The 15,148-nt window shown below is 47.2% G+C and overlaps 1 protein-coding gene across 1 annotated transcript in view; it reads right to left on the bottom strand.

The window, feature by feature from the left end:
* The window catches only part of LAMC1 (laminin subunit gamma 1), a 67,487-nt gene that overhangs the window by 9,288 nt on the left and 43,051 nt on the right, over positions 1–15,148 (bottom strand). Inside the window, exons 2-18 of the mRNA XM_041420646.1 lie at positions 14,676–14,980; positions 12,573–12,703; positions 11,051–11,217; positions 9,926–10,114; positions 7,856–7,973; positions 7,659–7,757; positions 7,417–7,553; positions 6,449–6,571; positions 6,172–6,361; positions 5,865–5,977; positions 4,375–4,596; positions 4,098–4,286; positions 2,505–2,750; positions 2,065–2,218; positions 1,481–1,623; positions 602–780; positions 300–456 (exon numbers count right to left, since the gene is read on the bottom strand). Of these exons, the coding sequence (XP_041276580.1) occupies positions 300–456; positions 602–780; positions 1,481–1,623; positions 2,065–2,218; positions 2,505–2,750; positions 4,098–4,286; positions 4,375–4,596; positions 5,865–5,977; positions 6,172–6,361; positions 6,449–6,571; positions 7,417–7,553; positions 7,659–7,757; positions 7,856–7,973; positions 9,926–10,114; positions 11,051–11,217; positions 12,573–12,703; positions 14,676–14,980 (2,862 nt within the window). The remainder of the gene's footprint in view (positions 1–299; positions 457–601; positions 781–1,480; positions 1,624–2,064; positions 2,219–2,504; positions 2,751–4,097; positions 4,287–4,374; positions 4,597–5,864; positions 5,978–6,171; positions 6,362–6,448; positions 6,572–7,416; positions 7,554–7,658; positions 7,758–7,855; positions 7,974–9,925; positions 10,115–11,050; positions 11,218–12,572; positions 12,704–14,675; positions 14,981–15,148) is intronic.

Genomic DNA, 15,148 nt, shown 5'->3' with positions numbered 1-15,148 from the left:
TTTAACAAATAAAACCCTCCTTTGCATCAAGAGAAGAGGATAACACACAAACACTTCCATGTATACAGAGCTAGAGGCAGATCTTTACTTCCACGTACAACAAAGACCACTGGTCAAACAGCATGGATAAAAGCACAGCCACCGTTGTTATAACGTTCACTGACTCAGTGCTGCCTGAAATTGCTGTCAATCCTGGAGCACAGAACTGGCTTGAAATAGAACCTGCTGTCTCCAAAGGGAACAGGAACATCAGGCAAAGAACTCATTTAGTTGGTCCATGTCTGATCAGGTCAACTCACCTTTGCTCTTTTGTGCTTCATGGAGCAGCTCCGTAACTTCTCTTTCTGCCTGCTTCAACCGCTCTTCGAAGGCTTCATCAGTTACAGCGTCTTCTCTGGTACCCAGGTTTGCTATAAGATTTTCCAACTCCTGCAGCCTTTGACGTTGCTCTGCCACCTACATGAGAAGGACAGAGCACAGCTCTGACACAGCAAAGCACCTTGAGCCGCTCTGCTTTCAGCAACCACCAACAAACAGAATGCTGTACAAGTGGACATGTGCCACCATCTCCAGTGGTACCAAGCAGTGTCTGTGGCCTTACCTTATCTTTCACTAGTCTGTAACAGGCTGGACACTCCTGGCAGCCAGGCCACGAGCGGTTGTAGAAATAGTTCTCCTCACACTGGTTGCAGCGGCTCCCCACAAAGCCTTCCTTGCACTCACAGTGACCGTTCTCCCGGCACTGCAGGGACCGCGAGCCCTCGGGATCACAGTCGCAGGCTGCAGGGGAGTTAAACCTCAGTCAGACTGCAGAACAGGCAGAAATACCCTATAACTCACAGGATGAGAGGATATGCTTAATACCCTAAAACATCTGCAAGAGCTATGGGGCACAAACCCACTGCTGGACCTCCCTCCTGATTGCAGTGCTTCTACTCACAAGCAGGACCCAACATTCACTGTGTGTGTTCAGTGTTGCTATTACCTCTCTCACAAAGCATCATTCTACCCCACTGCATTGTAACTAGCTGCAGTTCGTTTTGCTGCTCTTTACAGGCAGAGATATCAATGAGGAAAGTTTGGATCAACCTGCTTTGCAATCATGTTTACAAGATCAGCTGCTCCTCAAGACAGAACCTGGATACTGAGGCCACCTGCAGAGTAACTGTGCAGGGACACATTAGGAAACAGGGCTGCTGGAGGCCAAGATGCAGAGAATATATTTACACCAAGAAGTAGGTATCTACTGAGTTGGATATCTAGTAAATCAGACAAGAAAAAAATAACAAAAGAAGAAGGGGATAAGCTGTAGCACAGAAATCAAATTTTGTCACGCACAGTGTGGACATAGAAGTGCCAGCTTCTGCTGTGATGAGGAGCAAAGTGACAAAACCCCTCCCCAGAGGCAGAAGGAAAGCAAAGGCAGGGCTGGGTGTGCAACATCCTTGTTGCATGCCTCACTCTGGCCCCTCAGACTTACGTTTACAGCCTTCCGAGCCAAAGCCGAAGTGGTTGCCCTCACAGCTGTCGCAGTGCTGGCCGGTGACGCCTGGCTGGCACTCGCACTGCCCCGTCCGGATGTCACACTGCCCGCTGGTGGAGCCCAGCGCGTGGCAGTTGCACCTGGGGAGGCAGGCACACGTCAGATGTGACACAGAAGGGACACGTGGGGCCAAGTGCTTCTCTGAAGAGCACAGCTCAACATTTGCATTTGCCAAAAGCCGCTTTTCTTGCTGTGAAGATGCAGCAGGCGAGGCACTGAGCTTTTGAACCGTGCAAGGTCACTTGCTGCCTGCACTAAAAAAAGAACCCAAGAGCCTCTGCTACAATCACGAAGTCATGTGGCAGTTTTCTATTTAAAACCCTGATTTAGAGCTCTTTATAAAGCTATTTATAAGTCAGGCTTTTTGTACAGCCTTAGTAGCTGCTCCTTGACCACTGCTCCTCCCCACCCACAGCAGCAGAGGCACACCTGTTACTTGTGACAAACATCACATTCCTGCACAATGTTAGCACAGACCCTCCAAAATCAGGGTCTCTGCTCCAAGCCAAGCCAAACCTCACCTCTCACAGCCACGTCCACTCTGGAGGTTGAAGAATCCAGGCTCACAGGCACTGCAGTCCCTCCCAGTGACGTGAGACAAGCACTCACACTGCCCAGTCACTTGATTGCAGACCGTCTGCTGATTCACTGTGCCGTAGGGATTGCAGTGACAAGCTGCCAAAACAAAAAGGTATGGAGAAACACGCACAAAGTTAGAAATCCCTGTGGTGTTGGTACTTACCCTAATGGGCCTGGATACAAACCACTTGGCCACCCAGCCCCTGCACCACACCATGCTTTTGCTTCGATAGCACTAAGTGCCCACAAACAAGGATTTTAGCAAGCTCAAACCACCAAATCAGGGTAGAGCCACACACTGCTGCCGACAGGCACAAGTGACAGCCTGACAGCAGCTCTGGGGACAAAAGCATTTTTAAATGCAACAAGAAGCAAGTCTCACCTCTGCACTTGTCTGCGGGGTCAGGGGCCAGCGGGTTCCCGAAGAAGCCATCCTTGCAGCGGTCACAGTAGAAGCCAGCCGTGTTGTAGATGCACTTGAGGCACTCGCCGGTCTGGCGGTCGCAGTTGCCCACGGCGTTGGGGTCGATGTTGTTGTTGCACTGGCACAGGCGGCAGGGCCTCACGGCACCATTTCTGCCCAGAGGGTCTCCGAAATAGGCGTCATCACACAGCTCACACCTCTTGCCTGGGACACAACACAGACACGGGTGCTGCAGCAGAAAGCCCTTGGCTGCCATCTCACATGGACCCCCTCTGCAGTCCCTTCTGAAAAATAAACTCTTCAGCTTCTTCCCTTTCACCCTTCTGTTGGGGCCACAAACAAATCCCTCCTCATCTCTAAATTCAAGCTCATTTTTCACTGGAACTTTGCATTATGAATTATTTCCATTGTTCCTTCCCCTTCTATCCCTTTAAGCCAAACCTATTTACTGCAATTTGTTGTTAATTTAAGAATCCCAAAGAGGTAGAGTTCCGTGGGGCATCACTGCTCCAGGAAGCTCCTCTGCCAATGAGACCTGCCAAACCTCCACAGGCAGCCACTGAAGCATCCAATTCAGCAGCTTCCTACACTTACTGCAGATCTGACCTCCCCAGCCAGTTATGAGCTCCACTTCTTAGGCAGTTCTTGCACAAACAAACCCTCTTTTTCCTCACATCCCAAAAAGGTGGTGTGAGACAGGAGAAACTCCTCTGCAATCACGTAGCTACAAGAAAGATCAGCTGCTACAGACACTTGAGCTGAAGGGCACCTGGGGCCTGGACTCTGCTTTGGTTCCCAATGCAGTGGCACCCACAGGAACCCCCATGAGCTGCTGATGTACTTGGTCAGAGGCATTGCTAAGCACTCAAGAATGTACAGGTATTCTGTACTTTGGACTCTGCCATGCCAAGCATGAAATCAGCAGAGAAGCATGAAGGCTGCCAATCATCCTATGGCTTCCTTGCTATTTGCAGGCAGAACAAAAGTTTCTGCTTAACAACTCAGCTACATGCTTGGACTTCACAGCTTATTGCTAAGAAAAGAAGATCAGTATCTGTTCACATATTTCTCTTAAAATTGCTGAGCACTTGTTTGATCTTCTATTTTTTTGGGCAGCGTTTCGTGAGTCACTGCAGCCCTCCTGCTCTTCCTAGGAAGCATCCTGTAGTGCCTCACTTGCTGGCAAACTGCACCTTCTAATTTTATTTCAGTCTGACCTGCCTTCCTGGCTCTTTTAAATCTATTTTCTGCCCAACACCATGCCATCATCAGAGCTCTACTGGAAGGCAGTATGGCTCTCATATACAGCACAGAAATGGTCAGACTTTGCAGATCAAGCCTTTTGTTCTCAAGAAACAGGCATGAAAAACATGTAAAGTCTCAAGCCTCACACAGGACAAAAAACAGGGCTGAGGAAGGGAGAAGAATTTGAACCAGAAGACGCAGCAGCTTTCAGAGCTACTCACTGTGGATCAGAGAACAAGAACTAGCAGGAGACACACTTCCACAAGCATGTGCCTGTAGAAAAAGATGTTTTGTGTAGGAACACACCTGTAGTGCCAGCCTGGCAGCTGGTGCACACAACCTCCTTGGTGCGGGGCACAATGGCACAGCTCGAGGAGCCTGGGCACGGGCAGGGCTGGCAGTCCGAGGCGGTGCCGGCCGTGGCATCGCCGTAATACCCATCGCTGCACTTCTCACAGTGAGTCCCTGCCGTGTTATCCCTGCAATTGCACATGCCTGCAATAGAGAGGGACGTGAGTTTTGCTTCCTTGTCCAATCCAGAACAGAAGAACCAGCCTCTTGCTGCTCCCTGTTTCTCTCTTACCCGTCTCGGGATCACACGTCTCGCTGTGCCCGTTGCACGTGCAGGGCACGCAGGGGCTGTAGGGCCCGAGGCTTGGGGTCTCTCGGCGGTACCCAGAGGTGCAGCGCTCACAGAACTGCCCCTCGTACCCCACTGGACACGAGCAGCTCTCCACCCAGGCCACAGGCACACCGGGTCCGGGGCGAGCACTTGTGATGGTGACATCATCCAGGTGACCGGCACCTAGAAAGCACCAAGGGGCAAACCCTCTGTAACCACAAAGGCTATCATCACAGCTTCCCCAAACACAGCTGAACGGTATGAGGGGCAAACAGGGGTAAGATGAATCAAGATGCAAAACCCTCCAGGAAGGCTTAGAGAGATGAGCAAAGATGCACTAGAGCTCACCAAGGGGAGCATGCAGGGTAGGAAATCTGAGAAAGACAATACAGAGGAGAATCTGAGAACAGCAAGTACAGTCAATTAAAATTAAGTTATATTTTACGTGTGTATGGTTTCCATTTCCAAATCAAATACCAAAACCAATTCCTGGCTTTCAAGCCAGAACAGACCATGTCTCTAGCAATTTTAATACACCATCTGCAAACCACGCCTCAGGACAAACTCTTCAACTATTCCTCTCAAGCCATTCCTTCCTCTGGCATTTCAGCATTTCCCTCCTCTACTCCCAACCCCTTCCCTGGAGCAAAACAGAGCCCAGACACAACATAGTTGACTTTTAACTTACACCACTGCAGCAGCCCCAGTGCACTGAGCAGAGCCTCAGCTCCTACATATCAGCAGTGGCTATAGCACTCAGGGATGGTTTGCTCCACACCTTTCATCCCCTCCATTTCACAACCCCACATTCTTCATTATGGGCCACGCCTCTGAAAACACTTGCAGTTTTCCCACCTTTCCCAAATGCAAATTCATCCTTTCCATCTTCCTGCAAAAATTCTTCATCACACAGCAATAACTAAGGATCTGGTTTTGCTTCTAATTCATGCCCATTTTTATAAATCTTCATTATGGGGAACTTTCACTCAGGTTCTGCACAGGCAGCACTTTAGACCTTGTCCTTCCCATTTGTCATGCCAAGGCAAGACCCAGAAAGAGGGGGGATGTAACCATTTCCACTGTAGCAAAACTTAAAGCCAAGAGCTGTAGACCTCCTACATCCTCCTTCAGTACTCTGTACTATGTATTTTTACCAACTGCAGGATAGTGGCTATTAAACAAAGAAAAATTCTCATGTCTACAGCAAGGAACCAGCATTTGCTAAGTGTTTAGCTTTCAGACATTCAAAGACAACACTTTTCTTTCCCATATCCTCTTCAGGAGGCCTGGGAGAAGACACTACACAGGAAAGCCAGGTGAAAAGCCATTGGCACAAGCTTTGCCAAATAAGCTGCCACAGCTCTTTGTGGCTGGGCCCTACAATGAAGCAACTCAAGCACTAAACAAATGAGTTTGCCCCCTCTTCTGTGACATTCTGCTCAGCAACTTACTTCTCTCACTGTATGTCCCACGGATCTTGATGGAAGTCAAGTTGTGGAGAAGCTTTTGGAATTCAAACGCCGTAAGGGCAGGCCTCCACGGGTAATCTGCAGCCTCATGGAGCCTGGGGAGAAGAGCCAAGCATCATCAGCACAGCTTTCAGCTGCTAACAGCTGCACCTTCTCAAAAGCTCCCTTTGCAGCAGCACTGTGCTATTGCAACATCACCCACATAAGTGTAAACCTACTGAGCTCTGTTTCCTCAAGGGCTCAGAGGCCAAAGGCAGCCCAGGCCAGGTGACAGCTGCTCCCACTGTACCTGAAGGTGTAGGTCTGCACATTCTCACTGGGGTAGGAGTTGCCCTGGGCAATGAGAGGCACGGACACTCTCAGCCCAGCCCCTTCCAGCACCAGGTCCTCTGCAGAGAGGCGCGTGTCCCGCCTGTCCACACGGAAGGAGAAGGTCAGGTTTTGCCCGTAACTCAAAACCTGGTTGCCCAAGAACTTGCCTGAAAGGGGAAGAAATCCTTAGAGTTAGGGGACAGAACACAAAGGGCATAAGCAGCACAGAAAGCCGTGCTTTTGGAATGACCTACGTGGTGCAACGAAGTACATGGGGAAGTAGGTGTCAGAGATAACGGAGATATCCTGGCTCTCGGCACTCCACTGCAGCAAGACTTCTGAGCCATCACGCTGCTCAGCACGCCACTCATCCTCTCCTGAAGAATCAGATGGGCAAGAATTAACACCCGTGGAAGATGGAGATTCGCACACACTTCTTGCATCACGTTGCTCGTGTCTTAGCTAATCTAATGTGCATGGGCACTGACAGGCTGCAGAAAGCAGCTGTGCAGAAGAATTTAGTCAGTAAACACCATCTTTCCAATTTAAGCCCCTGACTCAAGTGCTGACTTGAAACCTCTGAACTTTAAACCCTCTGATGATTACTTGTCCAAAACCTTCTTTTCTAAAGAGCTTAAGCAGAGACAGAAAAACCTGTAGGCCCCTATGATTTGTTGAGAGCTGCAGCCTTTGTATGAACTGTTCTCCACTAGAATTTTAATTAAAAATATGTTATTTTCAGACTATGTAGCATGAAAACATGCATACACATGAAACTGACTGCATGAAAGAAACTGATTTTTCCTGGGCTTACTGACTCACTGGAAACACAACTGTGTTTTATCCAGAGCCATGCAGACCCCAAATCTAAAGTGATTTTGTTCCTCTCAATCAGAAAGTCCTGACTTGGTTCTAGAACTGAGGAAACTCTGCTTTGTCAGCACACCTCTCAGGCTATAAAAGGCTTCTGTTTGCAATTCCCACTTGCACCTGCACGGTGTACAATAAATGTGTGCCTGAGGCCAGAGCTGTGAATTCATGCCTCCCCATCTGAACAAACAAGCTGCAAACATGGAAGCTTCAGCACTTCCAAAAGAAGGATCCTAGATCTGCCTGCCCAAGGTTTGTGGTCTTGCACAGAAAAGAAGGAGTTGGGGTTTTTTACAGCTTCTGACTTGAGTCTACTACTCAACCTGAGATACAAAGGAAAGCTCAATTTTACCAAACTCGAAGTTGGAGGTGATGCTATAGATACTGTAGCCCACAGCACTGGTGCAGACTGAAGAGTGTCCAAAACAGAAACAGGGGGTACAGCCTCTTGGATTGGAGGACTCCAGATGGAAAAATCCAGGTTTGCATCTGAAGATGCAAAGGAAAAAGAATTAATTTCCCTGATGCTTAACCCCAGGTCCTCGCTCAAATGTTTTTCATTCTTGAAACAAAGCCATGGGAAGAGAAAGTCACCTCTCACAGTGGAATCCTTCCACGTTGTCCTTGCACGCACACCGCCCTGTCTCAACGTTGCACTCCCCTGTGCTGCCAGCAGCATTGCAAGAACAGGGCCTGGGGAGTCAGGAGAGAGGTTAGTTCAGTAAGAGCCACATAGAGAAAGCTTTAAAAAAAGCCTAGTTTTCCTTTCAGAGAGCTGCAATCCTCCTTACCTGCACCCAGCTTCAGAGAGGGAGTGGAACCCTGGCTGGCACCGGTCACACTTGTCCCCCATCACACCAGGCTTGCAGCTGCACTGGCCGTAGCTGTCACACTGTGTGCTGAGGGAGCCTGTGGGACAGCAGGGACAGGCACCTCAGCACACACATATGGCTCCATCAGCTACTCAAACTTTACAAAACAGCCAAGAAATAGGAAGAAGAAAGGAGGAAGCACAGCCTTAAGCTGATGAGTGACAGCTACCTAAAGACTGCCTCTAGTTCACAGGGATTTCCCCTTTGGTAGCTCTAGACAGATGAACTCTTATCTAGTCTTCCCAAACGATACTCAGCCTTTTTACTCCTACCAACCTTTTTATATATAAAATATAATTTTAACTTCAAATTGCCTTCTCCTGCTTCATCCTCAATGCTACATTTGCATGTCTCCAATTCCACATCTGTTTTACTCTGCAATATGTAATTTCCAAGATTTTATTCCCTGAATCCCTTGTGTTCCCCCTAATAAGCATCTCACTTTTCCCTGACCTCTCCCTTTCACACTCCAATTTCTTTCCTTGATTCCTAAGTTGCATTTAAAGAGTAAACTACCTTGTTGGAACAAGGCTGCATGTGCCACTATGAATCCTAGTAAACTCATGAGCAAAACTCTCATTTTTGGAAGGATGCCTTCCTCAGTACTGCTCCATTCAAGTGGTCTTGCACAAAAAACAGTAGCAGGTTTCTTCAATCCGTAGGGACAAAATGCTTTCTCCCAAGCATCCATGTAGCTGCCAGCCTCAGAGCTGTCAGCACTGTAAGAGTTAACTAGCAGGAGAAAAATATTTTAATATACAGAAATAGTTGCTTGTTTCCACTTCAATCCACACGAGAAGATTACAGCAAAGTGAAGAGTTATAAGATGATTAGGCTGGGCGGGACAGAAGAACTCACAAAACCTTTACCTTATACAGCCAAAGTTCAAATCCCCTTTGCACTCCCACTTAGGATTATTTAGGAAAAAAGAGTACTTGACAAAAAAATACCAATCCAAACATATCCAGAAGACTGAAATACACTCTGGGTGTCAGTGCGTCATGGCACACAAGCTAATGGCTAAGTTATAAAAGGCTTTGAAAGCTGTCCTTAAAGACCTGAGAAGTCACCTCCCTGCATCTTTTCAACCATCTCAGCTCACACCAACCCACACCCCTCTTAAAATAAGGTCTAACACAAAGATCCAGGAAAGCCGTCAGAAGAAAGGGCCTTTATTGGTCAAAAATTTCATAACTGAATGACTCCTTGACAAAATTAGATAGGAGATGCACCCTGGCAGACCTCTCCCTGGCTGCTTTTAGGGCATGCTGCAAGCAATTACTTATGTCAGCTACTCTTTTGAAACCTCATATCATATCTTACTATGTGTTACCCTTTTCCTTCCTTCCACCTTACTTGCTGTGGGCTGGTGAAGTGATGGGATCACTCCTTACAGGTTAAGTGGTTCCCTTCACAACAAAAGAGTTATTCTCCTGCCAGAATTACCCCCGTTCCCATTTTTTTAAATTGGAGTTTAACTACAGATTTTGAGTTTACTTTGTTTTATCTCACCCCACCCCCTTTTGTGTTTAATGTTTCACTGGTTTGTATTTATAGTGCTTGGATACTTGGTAGGAGAAACTGATGCAGCAGCTAAAGTTCACTACAATTTCTCAGCATGAACAACTTCCAGAAATACCCACTCACATCATCTTGGTTATTAAGAATTTAAATGAGTTCTTTAGTACTGGTAGCATCTAGGGTAACACATACACAGTGGAAAAAAAATCTATTTCAGAATACATTCAAAGGAGTAAGTGCTGCAGAGGTGACTATCTGCCCCTGTCACCCTCACTCCATTTAGATCCAAGGATAACTTAAACCAAAATACAACCCAATAAACATTTCCTACATGGAAAAAAAGAAATCCAAACAACCCCTCCCCTCCCTCTTTTTACCCCGGAGCTGGCAATGAGCTGCATGACGGAAAGAAGAGGTGTGTTTTGTGCGTGGAAGTGTGCAAGCAGCCGTGCTCGCAGCAGCGCTCACCGACGGGGTTGCAGCTGCAGGGCAGGCAGTCCTGCTCGCTGGCCAGGCGGTAGAAGCTGTCGCGGCAGCGCTCGCAGCGGGGCCCGGCGGTGTTGCCGGCGCAGGCGGTGCAGTGGCCGCCGTGGCCCGTGGCACGGTACAGCTCGGGGTCAAAGTGGCACTCCTGGGACCGCCCGCTGCAGTCGCACGCTGCAAAGACACGGCGCTGTCAGTGACCAGCCTGTCCCCACAGCACAAATCCCACCCGCTGTAGATGAGTTGGGGAAGGAGCTTTTAACCACTCTGAGACCTGAAACAAACTTGAGACCGTGCTCATCAATGCCCAAAAGAAAACCAGCATTTTCTACCACGCTTCTTTCAACATCAGGCTGCCAAAATATTGTCCTCCCACACAGGACCACCAATCCCTGTCATCCAAACAAGCATGAAAAGGTAACATGAGGCTACTCCGTGCTGTAATGAGAGCTTGTCCCCTGGATTGCAAATCCCTAGACAGCAGGACATCCCAATTTCACCACCCCATTGAGGGAAGCCACAAACAGCTGGAACCTATCTAGACACACAGAGGTCAGACAGGAAGAAAACTTTTCTGTCTGAAAAAGCTTCCCCATAAAGTAAACTACCAGGAGCTGTGGTCTGGGACAAAACACCAAGCAAATTGGTGTTCTGTGACAGAGATCTGCATTTGTGGTCCGGAAATTAGGCTAAATAATCAACAAGTAACTGTAAAAAGCAATAACCCAAACACAAAAAGGCCAATTATACTCCAGCATAGTAAACAGATATTTTCCCCATGGGTATCATAAAGTACAAGCCTGTACATTTTTGCAGAACACCTCTTTTTTTAGGAAAGATAGTAGTTTTTTAGGTAGTTCCCATCCTTCTCTACATTTTTGCAGAACACCTCTTTTTTTAGGAAAGATGGGTAGTTCCCATCCTTCTTCAGAAAGGAGATGCCCATTCCTAGGGATCTACCAGAAAGCTCCTACAGGACAGGAGTGGAATGACCAAGAGTCCCACAAACTGTGCTTAATGCTGTGACTGAAGTTAAAAGAAGGCAGGGCCAGCTTGTGGCTGCCAGCAGAGGCAGGGACCCTGGCCCAGACAGGCTGTCCCCGCACATACGCAGGCACTCGTTGGCGCTCTCGGCGGTCGCTCTCCTCCACGGGCGGTCGTTGAAGAAAGGAAGGCACTTCTCACAGTCCACCCCGAAGGTGTTGTGCTTGCAGTTGCAGACCAGCTTCCCAAGCTCATTCTTCACACACTCACTCGCGTGCCCGTTGCACTTGCATCTGGTTCAGGAGAGATAAGGAACAGGGATTGAAACTCCAGGGCTCCAGGTCATTAGCAAAGCAACACCAAAAAACAGGGCCCAGATCTCAAAATCTGAGATGAGAGAAATTTGCAGGTAAATGATTACAACAAAATCGAGAACAGAACAGCTGTCATTCAGCCTGGAGAAGAGGGAGCTTCATGGATACCTTAAGGAGACCTTCTAATATCTAAAAGGGGTTTACAAGACAGAGAGAAACTTTTTATCAGGGCCTGTAGTGATGGGACAAGGGGCAGTAATTTTAAACATCTTTCAAATTTTAATTTAGATTGGACATAAGGAATCAATGAGGGTGGTGGGACACTGGTACAGGCTGCTCAGAGAAGCTGTGGCTGCCCCATCCCGGAAGTGTCCAAGGCCAGGCTGGACAGGGCTTGGAGCAACCTGGAATAGTGGAAGGTGTCCCTGCCCATGATGGGGGTTGGATAATCTCCGACGGCCAGGCTGGACAGGATAGTGGAAGGTGTCCCTGCCCATGATGGGGGTTGGACGATCTCTGAAGATCCCTTCCAAACCAAACCATTCTATGAAACAAAGAGAAGAAAGTTAACTAACTCCTTTGTCTCCGACGGTCCCTTCCAAACCAAACCATTCTATGAAACAAAGAGGTAGGCTCTTTGTTTCATAGAAACAAAGGGAAGAAAGTTAACTAACTCCTTTGCAGTCTTCAGACTAACCTGAGCAGGAGAAGCAAAGATTTAGCTGACTTTATGTTAGTAAATTTTCCACAACTTCTCTCCTGTGAGAGCCTAGAACACTGTACGTTCACTGAGTGTGGGCTATTGTGGTATCAGTAGGAAATTAAATAGCACGAAGGGGACTAATACAGAAGCCCAGGGACTTCCAGACTGCTGGTGCAGCCAATACAAATGCCCATGTGGCCAAATCCCAGTCTTAGGACCGCCATACGCAAACACTCCAAAACCCTGCAGTGGTCTCACCTCTGTTTAGTAAAACATTTTATCATCAACTACTTAAGGTTAAAACATTCCATAACAGACTTTGGCAACAGGAATGGACAACCACAATCATGTTGTACCATGTTCCAGACCTCCAAAGGAGATAGCTTCTTCAATATAAGTGAAGTAGAGACAGAGATTTTCTACTTACTCTTATTCGAGAGTGCAGGCACAGGAGAGAATAATTTAAAAACACATTCAAAACCACACATACCACAGAGCAGAAAAAAATTTCTTCTTTTGTTTTTCATTTTAGTTAATTCTTTTTATTATTTGCCTATATTGGTATTTTTAAAGGAGTCTAGTAAAACTAACCAAAAACTTTAGTAAGAACAGAGTTTTATTGTCTACTCACCTACCACCCACAGCAAAATCAGAAATTGCATAGTAGTAAGACTTGAGAACTTTTGGGTCATTGAAAACTTCATCTCCAAATGTGTTCAGACGGTTGAGGGTCACTCTAATATCTGTAGCTGTCACCCATTCCTAGAGCAGACAGAAATCCCATCAGATGAAACACCCTTTCCCTTGAGAGAGTACAGCCATTAGCAGTTCTATTAAAGTCACTCCTCAGCAGCTGGGTCCTTCCTCATTGTTTTCCCCTTTGCACCTCAGGAGCTCACATGCTCCTGCCCCAGAAGCCTTATGCCACATCCTCTTAGTTCAAATGGGTTTTCCTGACCCTTTCTCCTCTCTGGAGACCCTTTCCAATGCCTCTTCACATCCTGACTGCTTTCAGCTGGGAAGCACTGAATAACCTCTCCAGTAAAAAGTGCAGGGCAGGCAATTATGCCAGCTTGCTAATTGTACGTATCTGTCTGGCTGCAGTTTTCCTGCACAGCCATGCAGCACCAATGGGAAAAGCTTTAGGGTACATTTGTCTGCAGGCATATTGCACCAGACTAAAAGATACAGACAGACAAATGAGTGAGGCTGGGGGAGGCTGAGGAAGAAAAACAGACAGATCTGACTTGAAACACAAGAGTTTTTAATAATATTTACACAGTGTCTGTAACACACTGCCCTGCCTTCATGCAGCAGCAGCCAGCACACACAGCCTGTTGCCAAATTTCATATCACATTCCACCAGGCACTGACACTGGCACCTCCTTGGTTTTATTATACCCTCTACAAAGCTGTTTTCCTTCAAACACCATACAAAAGAACACAAAGAAACAACACTGTATGTACAACTGCGCAGCACCTGTGTCACTGCTCAGCCAGTAACATAGTGTTTATTTACTGAATTACAAACACTGATGTAAACACATGGAAATACCAATCACAATATACACATTTACTTCAGTTTTAAAAAGCAACACCAGGGGTTGGTATGTATTTTAGGAAACTGGTAGTCAGATCTCTATTCCTTACACAGAGACACTTACCAGAAAATTACACAATTGCTAACTTGACATCTCCTTATTCACCTTTAACGATAAGACATGGTTTTCTGTAAGGGTTGGCTACACCAATGAGGTGGCCAAACTGGATCTTTTCCACTTCAGAAGTTCTTTGTCCTTTCCCATTAATCTTATTTTTTCATTTCATTTTAGTTTGCAGAAGCAACCCCACCAGATTCTGCTCTCCTGCCTGGGAATGGGAAACAGGAAAGCCCTGAGCCTGCTGGGTGTCTGTCTCAGACTACTCCTGCTACTTTAAGAGCAAAGGGAAGTGAAGGTAATTACAGCTCCGAAAGGAAGACAACAAGCCCCAGAGAGGCAAACCCCACAGGTTTAGCTCCTTGTTGCAATATAAACTGGAGAAGTCATCAAGCAGAACACAAAAACTGGCAAGTAAATCAGATAAACTGGTGCTCTAGTATACTCCTGACCACTGCCCAACCACTCCTGTGAATGCAAAAAAAACCATTCAAGAATGTTCAACAACAAAAAAACCCTGCCAAAGCCCCCTTGCCAAGCCACTTGTAAGACAAAAATATCAGGGATAAAATCAAACTTCTCTGCTTCACCATACATGTAAGAGAACAGGGTAGGGATTCCTGTAATGCTTTATGTATTTAGAATAATCTTATATTTCTTACTTTTTTCTGTTTGAACTATATATGAAGATACCTTAAATATTAACTGGACTGAGACTTTATCTTCTCTGTGTCCTTGTATGTGAAACAACAGCAGAATGTCCACAGCTGCTTTCTAAGTTGGCAGATTTACATTCATTCTCTGAAGACTTCCATGATGCCTACTGACAAATCACCCTTAATGCCACCAGGTTTGCTTTTTTGTACCATAAACTTGCTATCAACAGACTCAAGAGTTCAACTCCTCCTTCAAAAGAGTCTCTGTGGATTTTCCACCCCAACTCAGCTGTGCAAGGGCCTTTCACTATGAGTAAGGGCTGTAGTGCAGCCCAGTCAGCACACAGCCACCATGAACAATGACTCCTCAACAGAAGACTCAACTCAGACCAGCTGCCCGACACAGTCCTGCTCACATACCTGCAGCACAGGGCTGTTGTCAAAGTTGTAGGCACTGGGACGTCCCTCCAGCGTTGAGAAGGCCACATTGCCCCCGGTGAGAGGCGAGATGTCACTGAACTCATCGGTGCAGAGCGCCTGCTGCTCGTCCTCCCCGGTGCGGATGAAGCCACGGTTGATTTTGTGGTAGGTGCTCTCACAGGACCCACTGTAGTACTGGTAGGGCACCCACGGGCCGTCCTCCTTCGTGCGCTTGTAGATGGCAAAGCTCTCGGGCCGGCTGGTGTGGAACTTGAGGCGCACGTACGTGATGTCAAAGGCTTTTCCTGTGGGGGGGAGAGGACACGCCTGTGAGAAAGACTCAAAACTGAGAAAGAATGGAAAGAGCTGCGCTGCATTTCTCTCTCTGGAGAAACATCTCCCAGCATTATGCAGAAGGATGAGCGTGTCCAGCAACACCAGAAGTATCTCTTCCAGTCTGGTATTGTATCTCT

This window comes from Onychostruthus taczanowskii, unplaced genomic scaffold (genome assembly GCF_017590055.1).
Source record: "Onychostruthus taczanowskii isolate IOZ18803 unplaced genomic scaffold, ASM1759005v1 scaffold65, whole genome shotgun sequence".
NCBI lineage: Eukaryota > Metazoa > Chordata > Aves > Passeriformes > Passeridae > Onychostruthus > Onychostruthus taczanowskii.
This window is presented reverse-complemented; position numbering and strand designations above follow the sequence as displayed.